At 39.1% G+C, this 15,869-nt stretch overlaps 2 protein-coding genes across 3 annotated transcripts; both read left to right on the top strand.

The window, feature by feature from the left end:
- Positions 1-60: 60 nt before the first annotated feature.
- LOC134184255 (gamma-aminobutyric acid type B receptor subunit 2-like) lies at positions 61-5,792 on the top strand. Its single transcript, XM_062651898.1, has 16 exons — positions 61-298; positions 1,371-1,511; positions 1,601-1,771; positions 1,847-1,948; positions 2,053-2,118; positions 2,185-2,376; positions 2,459-2,722; positions 2,789-2,879; positions 2,937-3,014; positions 3,075-3,225; positions 4,303-4,438; positions 4,499-4,594; positions 4,667-4,792; positions 4,853-5,167; positions 5,242-5,397; positions 5,465-5,792. Exons 1-16 carry the CDS (start codon positions 77-79, stop codon positions 5,573-5,575), a joined length of 2,418 nt encoding a protein of 805 aa, XP_062507882.1. The 5' UTR covers positions 61-76; the 3' UTR covers positions 5,576-5,792.
- Positions 5,793-6,537: 745 nt separating this feature from the next.
- Positions 6,538-15,751, top strand: LOC134184993 (gamma-aminobutyric acid type B receptor subunit 1-like). Of its 2 annotated transcripts, XM_062652773.1 has the most exons (16): positions 6,538-6,785; positions 6,982-7,119; positions 7,338-7,508; positions 7,574-7,681; positions 8,269-8,334; positions 9,796-9,993; positions 10,053-10,316; positions 10,382-10,466; positions 11,233-11,322; positions 11,393-11,543; positions 11,621-11,753; positions 13,999-14,094; positions 14,166-14,291; positions 14,454-14,768; positions 14,836-14,994; positions 15,504-15,751. In XM_062652773.1, the coding sequence occupies exons 1-16, from the start codon at positions 6,546-6,548 to the stop codon at positions 15,582-15,584; spliced, it is 2,421 nt and encodes an 806-aa protein (XP_062508757.1). In that variant the 5' UTR covers positions 6,538-6,545; the 3' UTR covers positions 15,585-15,751. The 2 variants fall into 2 exon arrangements, with proteins under 2 accessions (XP_062508757.1, XP_062508758.1); XM_062652774.1 differs by lacking the exons at positions 6,538-6,785; positions 6,982-7,119 and adding an exon at positions 7,120-7,257.
- Positions 15,752-15,869: the final 118 nt, after the last annotated feature.

The raw sequence follows: 15,869 nt of genomic DNA on the forward strand, positions 1-15,869 counted from the left end.
GGAATTGAGCTGGCATTGTCTTTTTGGGTGGGAGGAACTCAGACAGTGGTCACGTGCAAATCCTGGCAGCACACATATGGATGTCTTGTGGCGTTTTTTGTGCTTGTGTGCCATCGCCATTTGTCGTGTCAAGTGTAAGAAGCCTCTCTTTGTTGGTGTTCTACTGCCTTCCAAACCGAATCCTTCCGTCTACTCGCGCCTCACAGCGCCTGCCGTCCAGCTTGCCGCCCATCACATCAATGCGTCGCCTGATATTCTACCTGACTACGAGATTGTACTTGACTTCAAAGACTCCGAAGTATGTTTGTAATAATTTTCTGCTTGTTTGAGTAAGTCGTTTGTTATTATGCTTGGGCTTATTCCATTTTGGTCTGATGCAACCCGCCTTTTTTGGTCGAGAAGAATAGCACACGTACCATTGAACTTGCTTTTGTTATTTCAAGTAGAAAAGATGTGTCCTTCCTAAAAGTCCATCCAAGCTAATTTCAACCCTAGAAAAATTGCAATAACTCTTGTCAGAAAAGTCGCAGCAGCGTGCACGCTACTAGAAACATCGTTTTGAAGCGCTCGTCGTTTCCCGTTCTTGTCTGGAGATATCGTGGTAATTTCCGGTATATTCGAAGAGATGACGTAAACAACAGTTACTGTAAAATGTACAGGAGCTGTCAGAACGTAATTAGACGCAGTAGAATACTGTAACCATCCATGCAGGTTACTAATGACTTGCTACAAATTCTCGTCCGCTGTAAGCCGGGGTTGAAGTTTAGCCGGAACAGACTTTTTGAATGTGACTGAAATGAGGCATGCATTCATCTGAGTATTTAGTTAATTAATTAGCTAAAAGTTGAATGCTCCATCCTTTGATGACTTTTAGGGTGTGTTTTAGTGATCTTTACATCTCCTAGTATTTGACTATATATATATATATAATGACGTTTTAATTAATTAATTAATGAAGCAGCTTTACACTAAAACGCCCTTAGTGGGTTAGAACTATGCTCAATTAATGTACAATTGTCTGCTGCTATGCATACCAAGCTTCTTACAAATTAGATATGGTCACTCATTTGAATACAGCATATATAATATGGATTACAATTGTTGTCTCTAAATTTGCAACAAGGTATTATGAGTCTAGCTCTGCTCAATTATATCTGAATATTTTATGATATGCCATCTTCATGCACTGCATACGAAATGTCGTCATGAAATTTATTGTCATGAGTTTATTGTTAACTGCATATCTTTACTGGTAGGATATTAAAACTAAGTACTTGGTTGTCATGCAATACCATCTCACCTACTAACTGTAGTCAGTCATATTTGACTGGTAGTCATGACTGTGTTTTTGCACTTTATCAACAATTTAGTGTAATATTGGACTGGCCGGTTATCAGCTGTACAGACTGTTGTCAGGGACTAATGAGAGAAAGGTTGCATTAATTGGTGAGGCATGTTCAACTGTGACACAACCATTAGCTCAGATCTCACAGTATTGGAATATTCCTCAAGTAAGGCATTCATGGTTTCATGCCAACTCATATTGATGCTGTCAATTTGAATAGTGCTAGTCTTGTAAAATGGAGAATTCTTGTTCTAGTTTAACTTTCTTTCTACTTCTCCTGCTCTTGATAATACAATAGTTTACCCACACTATTATCATGTGTTGCCGTCTGAAGATGGTCTCAATCCAAGTCGAGCAGCGATGATGAGAAAACTTGGTTGGTCACACAGTCTCATTCTTGTGGAGCCATCTCATTTGTTTGATTTGGTATGTACCAATATTAAATAACTTTAATTGCATGTATTCTCTTGAAAATTGTCACATTTTGTTGTGAATGACCAGAACGCTAAGAATCTGAGAAATGAGATGATAGACCTAGAATTATCACGACCTGAAATATTGGTGCTGTCTGATGACTTTCAGGACACCATTGAACATATCAAGGTCATTAGTAGAAATGTTAGCTGTATGTTGTATGTATAGCTAGGTACTTACAGCTATCAATAATTGGTTTTGTTATGTTCACTTGGAGTTCTCTTGTACTGCAGGAAGAAGATGTTCGCATTTTGTTTGGTTTGTTTTATGAAGAGACAGGACGCCAAGCTATCTGTTCGGTGCGTAACTGTAGTAAATTTGGTTTGCATGTGTGAGTTGCTTAATTAATAGGTTTCTTTATTCAGTTGTTGAAGGCAGGTATTCATGCACCAGAGTATGTGTGGGTCTTTGTTGGTTGGTATCATGCTATTGATTGGTATCTGGATAATACTACGAACTGCACTCGGAAAGAAATGGCAGCTGCAGTGAATGGACATTTTACTGTCGATTTTGCTCAACTTAGGCCTGATCATGAACAGATTTTGCCAACAGGAAAGGTTAGAAATTGATTTAACAAGAATACCAAACCTTAATTGTAGTCTAGCTCTAATCATACCCTTTTTGTGCATTGGTTTTCAGACTGTTGAAGAAGTGGGAAGGGAGTTTCAGAGACAATTGAACCATTCTACTAACACACCAATCTCTGCCTCTTTCCAGCAATATAGTGCTTATGGTTATGATCTGACGGTGGCCTTAGGTTTGCTTTTTGATAAAGTGGTGAAACAATTAGTGAATCAAAATAAGACAGAAAAACTTCATAATTTTAATTATGAAGATCCATTTTTGGTGAATTTGATTGATGAGATATTGAAAAGAGAGCCTTTTATAATAGAAGGTCTAACGGTAAGGCAAGTTATTTCTTATGTATGACGATGAAGTAACCTCATGCATGTGCATGTGCATGTATAGGGAAAGGTTGCATTCTTTAACTACTTGGGGAGCCAAAAGGGAAACACGGGTCGTGCCAGTGGACTTATTGAAACATACTACAACAGAGATGGTATGTTTTAGTCTTAGTATGTATATGTATTTTGAAATAAACTTTATCTATATGCAGTCAATGATTCAACACTGGTGTTTCGATATGACAATATAAATGCCAGTCTTACATCAATCGGCCAAATTCGTTGGACAAGTAATGTATTTGACGTTGTATTAAAACTTGTCTACATTTTGTTTTCTTTATGTAATACAGCTTCTGACAAAGTCAAACCTGTTGATACAAGACCACATACATTGAAATATTCTAATGATGGAATTTTTATTTTTGTGGCACTTATGTCTTCACTTTGCATTATTATTACAATCGGCCTGCTGGTGTTCACTAAACGGAAAGAAAGCCATTGGTATGTCTTATATTTGTTAATTAATTAATTTGTGTATGTGTTTACTGTCAATTAATTAATTTTAGATTTACAAAACTGACGGAAATTCATAAGATAGTTGCGGGTGGTATAGTTGAGGAGAAATACAGACTTGAATTAATGATTCATGGGTGTGGGTGGTTACTGCATTTGCAGTTCTGGAAGCACTTGTATTTGTACCATAGTTTAATTTAATCAATTTTAATTTGTTTGTGCATTTGAACTATTGCTTAATTTTGATGTGAAGTAGCAATTGTGTATACTAATGTATTAAATGGCTAGCTGTATACAAATGCTTATAATTACAGGAGCTGGGTGAGTTCTCTCTCGTTTGGTGATGGTTCCATATACAACGTAACCTTATTGTAGGTGTTTAAGCATACAGATACTACGAAAAACAGTGTTACTGTTTAGGATATAAGAATGTAGCTAAGTTTTCTAACTTTTATAGTGTGGCTGAACTTCTTTGAGAATCTGAAACATTGATTGATTGTGGTTTGTTACAACAAAACATTGAAATTGATAGCAACAGGCAGTTTGGTTGTTTGAAGTCTGATCATTTGGAAATTGCATCGTATTGTGTTTATAAGTATGTTAGGTTGAATAATCTAAATATTGTAAAAAATTGTCATTCTGTCATACGTATTGTTGAAATTTGCATGAACACACACACACACACACACACACACACCACACACACACACACACACACACACACACACACACACACACACACACCACATACACACACACACACACACACACACACACACACACACACACACACACACTGCACACACACTGCACACACACACCACACATACACACACACACACACACACACACACACACACACACACACACACACACACACACACACCACCACCACCACCACCACAGCTATAGCTTATGAGTAAGGTGATTGTTTTCATCGATCTATGCATCCTAGCCCTCCTAGCATCCTATGTAGTATATTAAAATTGGTAATGTTGTTTTGCAGACTGCAGACAGGCTGATGTTTAGTGTTTAACGTGAACTTGTGTGGATGTTTGTGTACAGGGCAATCAAAGAGTCTCTACCCTATCAGAATAAATTGTTATTGAGTGGAGCTTTTGTTACATATGTGTCAGTCATTCTGTATGGATTTGATGGACAATTCTTTACATTCAATAACACGTCAATTGTCTTTTGTTTTGTAAGTACTTAATTGTTTATTGTTGTTTTGAGTCCTAACTGATTATATATCCATTTCTAGTTACGAACAGTATTACTTACTCTTGGGTTTACTGTGTCATTTGGAACATTGCTGATAAGAACGGCTACAGAAGTTATTGAGCATTTTCTCAACCCGGTATGTTTTTCTTGATCTGGAATTGTTGGAAAGTTGTGTGATATCTCAACATGTGCATTTGGACTTGACTAGAAATATACAAATGTGGTGGTGGTTTTTGACATTGTGGTGTTTGCACTTCTCTTGCTTGTTGATGCTCTAGTCATTATTCTCTGGTTTGCTATTGATCCATGGAAGAAAGGAGAACAGATACTTGAAGTGAGTTGATTTGTTGTGTTGTTGTTTTAATTAGCTTTGACGTTGTGTTGTGTATTATAGCAAGAAGGAAGAGCTATCTTTACGCGTAACAAATGTGCTTCAGTGGCATTCTGGGGTTACATCATTATTGTGTACAAGTTGCTTGTGCTGATTGTATACTTGGTGGCTGCCATGTTTCGATATAAAATTTACAAGTCAAGGGCTACAGCTGAGCCTTCATACACCAATATTGTTGTCTGCATTACAGCACTTGCTCTGGGAATTGCTACAATTGGGTGTCTGTTTATCAGCAACCCTGGAGTGCAGTATGTTTTGGTATCCATTTGTTTGATTTCACTTGTGACAGTTGCTCTTATCTTACTGTTTGGAAAAAAGGTATGAAGTACTCTTGTTTTGAGTATAGCTATGCCATGCATAGTTGATTGGTACAATGAGCGTTCTATATATAGGCGTACATTGTGTGGAAGGGCTTGCCTGAACCAGAAAAAAAGCAGTCAGAACGTGATCAAAGTTCTGAATTCACTGAAAAGGACCGAGGAGAGTTGAAGGAATTAAGGAAAAAGAGTAGTGATCTTATGGGTTTGGTTGACAAACTTGTGCGAGAGGTGACATGTCAATTTATTGGTTTTCATGTGCTGCTTGTCTGTCACTAAACAGTCTTTGCCTATGTAGCGTCCTGTGACTGTTGGTGGCCCATTGGCTAATGAAATTCGACGTGTTGTGGGTTATGTTCCTGGTGAACCCAGAGAGGGTGTTATTGTACTTACTTCATGCAAGAATTAATGAAATAGCTTCACCAAACATAATTTGGAGCAGGACTAACAAGGGAACGGCGGGGCGGGGAAAGACTGGCTGAGTGATTTTAGCTATAGTTAGAGGGTGGCAATGCATGACAACAGCGCTGATTAACTAAGTTAACTTAGGCTAATTGATGTAAGAGTTACTAGCAGTGAATAAACAGTTTCTGAACTTTCAGCTGAAGCAGAAAGGATGCTATATAATGTAGAATGTGTTTTTGCAATGGAATTTCATGTAGTCTACGTAGGATCCGCATGCTCTACCTGCTGATTTGTTTCACACAGACAAACCAAATTCTTGACGCGCTGGTTTCGACAAAAGACGATTCTAGTCTCGCAAGGGCGGAATGTCTGGTCTGTCACGAATAATTCTTGTAGTTTTGGCGGCCAAATGGTCCCGCCTTACCAAATTTCGCGGGTAAATCTACGCGTATGTGTATGTGTGTGATTTGAATGTGTGCGAGTACAGTTGTAGCAACGTTCACCGTTGGATTAGCCAGAGTGAGCGGCCTTCCGATAGACGATGTCTACAGGTATTTGGTGGAGGAGACCTACTCTTCAGGGTTTAGACCACCAATCAGAAGAGAACAATTAATCCGGAAGAAAGCCCAAAAATGTACAATTAGCTAGGAGATGGAGATGTCGAGAGGAAAGAAGGTACGCACTGAAGCGTTTGCAGACATTTTTAGTCCTACACTGTACTAGTGCAGGACCAGTTCTGGCCAGGCATGGCAGGTCGGAATGGTTTTGGTCCGGACCCCCACGCTAACGAGCTAACAATTTTAGTTCGTCCATTTGTTATCAACACGGTATACGCTATTATTGATCACTACATGTACAAGAAACAATACAAATTGATAATTACTAGTTTACAGCACTGTCTATATATATATATATTAGTTTCATTCTTTGTTAATTAATATGTATCACGGAGCAACAATCCCCGGAGCAGTAACATGTCTTGGCAGTGCATGCAGATGATTGCTGTTACCTTCATCGCACTGTCATCTATCGGAGCTGCCATGTCGGCTAATAAAACTCAACTTTTCGTCGGCGTCCTTTTACCGTCGGAAGTCAACGAATATTTCTATTCGAATCTTTCCGTTCCAGCTGTCGAAATGGCGACAGATCACATCAATGAGGACAAAGACCTTCTGCCCAATCATGAAATCGTTCTTTCAGTGAACGATTCTCGAGTATGTGATGTGTACAATTTTTTTTAAGTCTTGGCAGCTGGTGCCTGGACTACTTTAGTATCATGTTGTGGGAGGAGTTGCATGACAAGTGCATTACTCAGAAAGAAAATAGATATTGTAATGTGTACCGACTGTTACCCCTCCTATCTGTCTGATACCATAGTTTCTAGCGTTTGTTCGCGTTTCGTTTGTGTAGTGTGATATCGGTTTAGCAAGTTATCAGATGCACAGGCTCTTGACCGAAAACACGACAAAAATTGCACTGTTGGCCGCCGGCTGTTCTCTTGTCACTCAGCCGATAGCGCATACATCACAGTACTGGAATGTCCCACAGGTGAGAACTTTAAATATACAGTAGCATAACCGGAAACGCATGCGCAGTGAACTAGCTGCATATGGTCCTGCTGGAGGATGTACTTGATGAAGGATATCATAGCTCTCAGTATTGTCCTATCTCTCCTGGCTCTCCACAGTAAGTAGATCTCTACATAGCTACTGCCCAAAAGTACTAGAATCTACTGTACATGTATGGTGATGTATTACTCATTCTAGTTAAATTTTCTTTCATCGTCACCTGCATTGGAGAACAGAAATGTGTACAGACATTATTATCACCTTCTGCCATCTGAAAATGGACTGAATCCTGGTCGAGCTGGACTGATGAAGGAGCTTGGTTGGAAAAAGTCTATCGTGCTGGTACAGCCATCAGACATCTTTGATTTGGTGAGACTTAGAAGATGGAATTCTTTTTGGTATGGTATGGTTTATAGCAAATATTTGATCTGCAGAATTCTAGAGATCTTGTAATTGAGATGAAAGCATACGGACTAAGCAGACCAGAAGTGCTACTTGTACCAGATAATACTGACTTTACAGATATAATAGAACGAATCAAGGTATTAATTACTACTAAGACTTATACATAGTTAATTGTTATCAATATTTACATTGTTCGTGTTAGTATAGTTCATTGTAATGTGTAGCCAAGATAGGATGCCTAAATTTGATGTGTATAGAATGATCATTTCTATAAGCATTTGTTAGGTGCAAAGCATGGATCTAGACAATCCATGGATAGCCCTGCTCAACAGATCCATGCTTTGTGCAGCAATTCACAAATTGTCAGCTCATTCAGTTTTTATAAATCATGATGAAATGGCATATGATGATACCATTACATTGGACAATGGTAGTACGTCACTGATGGAGTAGTTTGGAGCATTTTTGAAAGGCAACTCACTCTATCACGCAGAAGCTGTTTGGACATGCATCTGTAAAAATGTGGTCTGCACACTTTTGTACAGCAGGGCCTTTTTCTAGCCATGCATGGATGATGAGAATCATGGTTGGTCTTAGACATTGAATATGAAACAAGTTGTGTTTAACTGGTAGATATTGATGGCTTGTTTGCTTTTCAAATTAATTTGTTGTTTGATGTCATGTAGGTTGTATATCTGATTATTGTGTATTGTGTGTTTACTAGGAGCTGGATGTTCGTATTTTAATAGGACTGCTTTATGTGGAGAAAGCTCGTCAAATCATTTGTAATGTACGTATATGTATGCTGATAACATCACCTGTGTGTGTGTGTGTGTGTGTGTGTGTGTGTGTGTGTGTGTGTGTGTGTGTGTGTGTGTGTGTGTGTGTGTGTGTGTGTGTGTGTGTGTGGTGCGATAGCTCAGTTGGTTAGAGAGTCATCTTATGGAGTGATTACATCCAAGACCTTGCAGGGTTGCAGGTTCAAGTCACAGCGATGGCGAGCTATGGCATAATTTCCTTGGGCAAGAAACTTACACAATTGCCTCTCTTGACTCAGGAGTATAAATGAGTACCTGGTCTTTGACTGGGGTGGCAAAGGCCTCCGACTGCGACAAAGTCCATCAGCCACTGGGGTCTGGGTGGAACTTCAGGTGCCCACACCACAGTTGGCATTGCAGTCAGTGCTCCACAGTTGGCGTTGCAGTTGGTGCTCCTGTGAGCATCTGGCCAGGCTCCAGTAGATTGCTTAGCATGGCCCATAGCTCCTGCTTAGTGCACAGGAGCTCAGCCATCTGGCTGGGGGCATTACCGTTTAACGACAGCTCTTATCCATTCCATTTTTGTGTGCACGTGTTCAATATTGATGTTGAACCATTATACTGGTTTAAACCAGGTGTTCTGCAGTGAATCGTTAATGTTGGAATCGTTCTCGTCATGCAGTCAGTTGACGCGACTATGACTGTTCATGGCTTGGGCATGGCTTGATAAGCGCCGTTGTCATTCACCATAGAACTGCTTGCAAAATCTTGAAGTGAAATTAGCTTTTGCAACTGGCTAGTATCACTCTCTCGGTACAACACTAATGCTCTACAGCAGGCAAGGACAGGCCAATACATGCTGGCATCAGTGTCTGGTCGGATGATAGGTTTGTTAATCTTCGCCCTTGGGTGATCCCGCAGGTCACCATCTGGGAGTGGTTTATCACAGACCTTCTAACAGATTTTATTTTATTCTACAAGGTTGCCTAGACTGACCCACTACACCACACCATCTGGTGGGGTTGTTGGTTTAGTCGCCAACAGCTCTACTCATGCCACAGGTTGTACTGGTTTTCATGGTTACCGGCAGCAAACAAGCCAGCACCTGAAAATTATTAGAATAGTATTGGTTTGGCAGCATTTTACATTTTAGTAAAATTGGTTGCTTTAGTTTATATCACAATTATGTTTGTCATGCCAAGTATTAGCATTCTGGCTTGCCAGTGCGAGTCATCAAACAGTTATTTGGTATTTCGTCTTTGTTTCTGAGATAAATGATGTAAAGTGTTACAGTTACGTTACAGCATGTGACACAGACACACCTTGTCACAGTCTAATGATTGCATTATTTAACTTAATTAATGTTTATTTCTATGGTGCATGATGATGCTTGCATGACTTTGTTGATCTTATCTTATTGCAATGCTGTAGTAGTGGAACAGATATTGCATCAGTAGAATTAATGAAGCCTAATTATGACTTCGTGTGTTTAGTTTTGGAATAGTGGTATTGGAGCACCCACGTATGTGTGGATGTTACCTGGCTGGTACCATGATCGAGATTGGTTTCTTCAAGCACACAACACCAATTGTACTGAAAGCGAAATGATTGAAGCTGTAAACGGACATTTTGAGTTTGACTTTGCTCAAATAAGATTAGACTATGAGAACAAAATCCTACTAACAAATAAAGTGAGTTGTTTGTTGTTGTTGTTGTTTACAGATGTGACATGTGTCACTTATTGTTACAGACTGTGGCTGATGTGGCTGCTGAATTTCGACACCGTATAAGTATGCCAGCGAATATGCCAGTGAACAAGACATTTAAGAGCTACAGTGCTTACGGATATGATGCTATGCTGTCCATTGGTTTGTTGTTGGACAAAATAGTAAGAAATTACTCAGAGCAGGGAATGTTGGACCGAATCAATGATTTTAATTATGGTTACGATGATATCGTGAAGCTGTCAAATGATTTCCTTTCAAGAAAAGACTTTCAGTTTGAGGGATTGACTGTAAGGATATTACTGTAGGCGCAATTTGCGTTTTGTCAATTTGTAAATTTGTAATGCATACGCAGGGAGTTGTTCGATTTTACAATCTTCTAAGCGAAGATCACGAAAAGAGAGAAGCTGAAGGCCACATTTCTATTAATTATGTTGAAGGTAAATAGTTAATTATTTGTATTAAGAGTAATGGGTAAAGGAAGAGGAATGGATCCTGTGCATGTCGTGATACTCACTTACGTGTAGTGTTGTTAACAAACGTCAATATAACCACTTTGTTGGACTAATCTGCTGGTTTTGTAATATTAACCGTACGAAAGGGGATTTTGTATAAGTCACCTGACTTAGTGAACAACATATATGAAAAGCGTTCATGCATTTCCAGTCTGTGTGACTATACATACGTGTAGATGCTTGTGTGGATGTGCATGACTATATGTTTTGTCATCCTATGCCATTGCCTCCAGTGCAGTCAAAGTAGTTCAATCACGAAGCAGTATTTGCATTTGGTTGTACCTGGCAACCACAGACAATGGACAAAAACCAACAACAAACTGCCAATGTTTTTGAAAGAGCTAGCTGTTTACCAGAATAGTCTAATATATGTTTGCAATTACCTTGCAGGTCGTGCATATGGGAACCTACCGTTGAGTAACTTTAGGAGCAACATCCACGTTCTGTGTGTCAGTAATCTTGCTACTTTGATTACAGACTTTTAAACACACACACACACACACACACACACACACACACACACACACACACACACACACACACACACACACACACACACACACCGTTATTACACTGTACAGTGGCTGTTAACATGTTTTGCAAGGACTTCTTAATTTTAGTAGTTGAAAGTAAAGGAAACAAGCTGACTATAATATACGAGACTGATGACTATCTTATTGTCTGTTCATAGCATCACCTAATGGACGTACAACTCACTTTGTTGCGCAGTATGACAACACGCAACGCAAAATGACATGGCTGATGCCAATTCCGTGGACTAGTGAGTGCATTTTGCTAAAAACTGCTATTCTGTTGTTGATCGATTTGCATGATTATATAATAACTATTAGCAAATGGAGGTGTTCAACCTGTTGATTCTCGACCGAAGACATTGGTGTACTCTAACCAAGGAGTTTTTGTAGCCATTGTCGTTCTGACAGCCATTGGAATTACTTTATTAGTCGGTCTACTTTTTTTCAACATTATTTGGAGACACCATTGGTACTGGACTAGTGATACTGTAGCCACAGACTGACAGAGACTTGTGTTGTGTGTTTTGTGTGTGTGCTTTATTGCAGGGTGTTGAAGAATGCAATGAGATTGGACGATCTGGTTGTGCTTGCCGCCTTTGCCTCTTACACGAGCATAATTGTGTATGGATTCGACGGACAGTTTTATACGTTCAGTGATTCGTCGATTGTTTGTTGCTATGTAAGTATGCAGACATGTACAGTTGTTTGCATTGTCTGGTTTGTCGGGTGTGTTTGTAGTTGACTACACTGTGTAGTGTACTTGTCACTGTTTGTTGCTGTCAAATTGTCTGTCTACCAACTTGCTAGCTGAGCACTGCAATTCAGGATGCCGAAATTTGCATGCTCAGTTGCATACCTTTTTGTGTGCTATTTGCTTATTGTGTAGTCAGTCCACTTATGCACCCAGAGTGGAATATAAGGCAAAATTTATGGTCAGACATAGCAAAAGAGGTTGACCCGACATTTTAAATTTTGGTCATTCATTCTTGTTTGATTTCTATATTTATTTGCTATCAAAATCAAAACATAAAATTTGGCCTGTTGCTGTTGTTTTGTTGCATGGATGTCGTGGTGGTTACAATTCATTGTAACTAAAATGTTAGTTAATTAAAGCAAGGCCTGTAAACTAATGACATGAACTGATCAAGAGATGAGCAAGCTAATTATCAAGAGCATGTTGTTGTTCAACAAACAACATAGTTGTCGGCACGTGACCCTCCCACCGTTTGTCCTATTCGACTGCAGCTAGTGCAATAAATGGTAATATTGCTCTAGAATGTCATTTTGCACTCACGCATCTGGAGGTCATCAGATCGTGCCTGCTTCTGTTAGTTGTCTGGAGTCTTGGGTAGCTTGTTGATTCCCCACCATTTAGTATGTCCAATCAAAGCAAAATTGTGGTCGGTCATGAACACCAGTTGGTCGGTCAATGACCAATGACTGACCGTTATATTCCACTCTGTGCACCCATTCACTTATCGGCTGATCCACAGATGCAATGTGCACACATCAGGCTGAAGAAATCAAGCAACGTCTAATACAACTATAGCCCCAAAAGTTCCAAAACTATCAAGACTGTCTGACTGTAACAAAATTGCACAAAGCATGTACTGAGCAAATGCATTACTGTAGAATATGGTAAACCAAGAAATTTTGGCAGTGTAGAAGTTTCAGTGCCTCCTGAAAAATCTGTTTTTGGTAGTAATCTATTTTTGGTGCAACTCTTCGGAAGCTTGTAGCCTCGGCCTCCCAGACCCGTGGAGACCGATTTTAATTGGTGCTACATGCGTCTGTGAGGCCGGGGCTAGGAAGCTGGAGACTCCTGGCTGGATGCACAGTGTACACTAGATCACATTTACACAGTTGTGCAACACAGTAGTAGGTGTGCGCTACGTAGTTGGATAATAATTGCAATAATTACCATGTTGATGGACATTGCTGTTAGCTCCTAGAGGTTTCACAACTTTTTCACAAAAGTTAGGTAGAGATTTTATTTTAGTACTTTATAGGCCATACCATAATTAACAAAAATAAATTGCCACCAAAAATTTGTTGGTTTACAGTAGACAATGGTAATGAAAACAGTGGTAATGAAAAAATATTTTTGAAGATAAACTTCTGCTACGATAGTTGCTTATATATTTGCTTTAATTGAGTTGTTCTGTTATATTACCCTACTGCTCCTAATGTTTTTTTGAGTAACAATCTTTTCAAAAATTTTGCTTTCAAAACAAGAGGATAACAAAAAATAATATTTAGGTCTTGAAAATTGTTGGTTGTCTGGGCTTTTGGTTTTTGTGTTTGTGCATGAATCATCGTAAAAAAATGGCCACTAAATGGAAGTGTGCAGCTCAAGATGCCAACTAGAAATGTTTAGAGAATTGAGTCAGTTTGAAAGAATAAATAAATAATTAAATCAAAAAATGACTAATATTGCACATCAAGACCTTGAGGAAATTAGGATTCATAAAAATTTCTAAATTATTTTTGGAGTCTTGAAAAGAAATAGTCTTGAAAAACGTTAGGAGCAGTAGGGTATATGCACGTTTCTGTTAGTCTGATGTAGCAATTATTGTTTTGTTGTTGTATGTGTGGCTGCATGTTTGTTGTTGTAGGGTATTTCACTAAATTTCATGATTTCTAAAGCCGGTTCACAGTATTAACGCTGACGCTCAGCTGAGCGTCAACATCAAAGACACCGCCTTGACACAGGCGGCATCCTTTGATGTTGACGTTGACGCTGGAATAGGATTCATTTCTATTCCAGCGTCGGCGTCAGCATCGTACTGTGAACCGGGCTTTACTTGTCTTTCTGTTGTTTGCGTCTATCTGTGGTGTACATGTAGGTTGTTATATTAGATGTTTTATTTATATTATATTATTGTTCTATTTGTTGCAAACATTACGCTGCAAATTTTGTGTAGTTGCGTTCAATATTTCTATCTCTGAGCTGTACACTATTTCTTGGAAGTTTACTGACAAGAACGAGTGCTAAAGCGTTGCAACGGTTTGTGGCAAGAGTAAGTACAAGTATATGATCACTGTCTGATGCATGGAGTGTATATATGGTAACTTGAGGTCGTCTTCGTAGCAATTCGAACAGTTACTTGTTCTGTGTTCGACCTTGACGTTTGGTTTGTTGTTAACAATCGATATTTTGCTGTTGATCTTGTGGTCAGCTATTGATCCTTGGAAGAAAGAGATTTCAGTCTTGGAGGTAAAGTGCAGATGTATGTTGTGTGTATGTTTTTGTTGATTGAATCTGCGTGACTGTCCGTCCGTTTATCCACTAACTTTCTAATTTCTTGACTTCGTGTCTTCCTGTTAGTGTTTGCATGCTGGTTTGTGTCTGGTTGCTACTGTTTGTGTTTGTTCATAGGATGACGGTAGAGCGATATACATTCGTGAAAAATGCTCCAGTGCTAATACATGGGCTTATGCGTTTCTTTTCTATAAGTTGATTGTGGTGGTAGTGTGTGCAATTGCGATTGTTATTCGTATCAAAGTGGTGGGCAAGAAATCGTCTGTTGGATCTCCTTATATTGACTTGCTGATGTGCTTCTTGACATTTGGATTGTGTTTGACTATTTTTGCATTTACATTCATTACTGATCCCGGTGAACAGTATGGACTTGTGTCAGTTGGTCTTCTTCTTCTGGTTACTGTACTTATGTGTTTGTGGTTTATCCCCAAAGTGAGATTTGCTGTTTTCAGTTATGTTGCATTAGTAGTTGATCAGAACTGTGTTTACACATTGTCAGGTTCATGCTATTTTGACAGGAAAAAAGGAGGACACAGCAAATGTGAATAAGGACCAACATGATCCTGTTGTCTTGACAGAAGTAGAGAGAACTGAGTTGAGAGAACTGAGGTTGAGAAACACAGAACAAAGAGATCTTTTGAAAAGTGTTATCCTTGAGGTATGGTCTGGTTTGAACGAGAGTATGTGCATACTTGCATGTCACTTGTAGTCTGACAGAGAGAGAGATAGAGAGAGACAGACAGACAGATAAGGAGATCAGACAATTTGCTCAAGAAGCTCACAGAGAAGTCACAAGATGGTGAGCGAAGAGGAATCTAGCCATTTTCTAAACTAAATGGAAAGTTGCATTTTCAGTTACTTTACAGAAATGCAAGTACTCAGGGACACGATATTAGTCTGATAGCAATGTTTTCAAATGTCCAGTAGTGGTAATATTTCTTTCCTGTTACCCTAGAAAGGTCCTTGTTTAGTGTCTATCTCAAAATATTACTTTGACTGATAGGCAGACAGGCAGAAAGACAGACAGATAAAGTCAGTGGTATAGCTAGCTGTGCAGGAAGTTGATAGAGTACATGTAATTGTATTATTACTTCACCGTGTTGTTGGCAATGTTACTCAACTTGTACACGTGCAGTTCAGGCAATTATTAATGAAGTTTATCTACAGCTTCCTCAAAGTCCCACTGGACAACTCGCTGACAGTGTTCGTTCTATCATGGGATACGTGCCTGGACAAATGTTATCGTAAGAAATCTGTATGGTCTGGATAGTAGTGAAGGCAATTGTCTGTTCTCCTGTAATCAGCTACGATTGTTATAATAATCACAAGGACAGACATGTTTCTGACATTCTTGTAACTGCAGTTGTTTTTAGTATGTTATGTGTTGCAACTAAGATTATTGAAACTGTCATAGTAGCTTTGTGTGTCCATTAAATGGTCCATGCAGTCCTTGCATTACACCTTCGTATGACTGTATAAGTGTATGCATGTATGTGCGTGTGTGTTTAGCAAGACATATCATCTCTCAAATTC

The sequence above is a fragment of the Corticium candelabrum genome, chromosome 9 (genome assembly GCF_963422355.1).
Source record: "Corticium candelabrum chromosome 9, ooCorCand1.1, whole genome shotgun sequence".
In the NCBI taxonomy this organism is placed as follows: domain Eukaryota; kingdom Metazoa; phylum Porifera; class Homoscleromorpha; order Homosclerophorida; family Plakinidae; genus Corticium; species Corticium candelabrum.

Coding starts and splice junctions, on each gene's coding strand:
- LOC134184255 (XM_062651898.1), top strand. CDS start 77: ATGGATGTCTTGTGGCGTTTTTTGTGCTTGTGTGCCATCGCCATTTGT. Junction 4,793..4,852: donor AAGGAGAACAGATACTTGAA/GTGAGTTGATTT, acceptor TGTGTATTATAG/CAAGAAGGAAGAGCTATCTT. Junction 5,398..5,464: donor TTGACAAACTTGTGCGAGAG/GTGACATGTCAA, acceptor TTGCCTATGTAG/CGTCCTGTGACTGTTGGTGG.
- LOC134184993 (XM_062652773.1), top strand. CDS start 6,546: ATGTCTTGGCAGTGCATGCAGATGATTGCTGTTACCTTCATCGCACTG. Junction 11,754..13,998: donor CGTCGATTGTTTGTTGCTAT/GTAAGTATGCAG, acceptor AATTTTGTGTAG/TTGCGTTCAATATTTCTATC. Junction 14,292..14,453: donor AAGAGATTTCAGTCTTGGAG/GTAAAGTGCAGA, acceptor GTTTGTTCATAG/GATGACGGTAGAGCGATATA.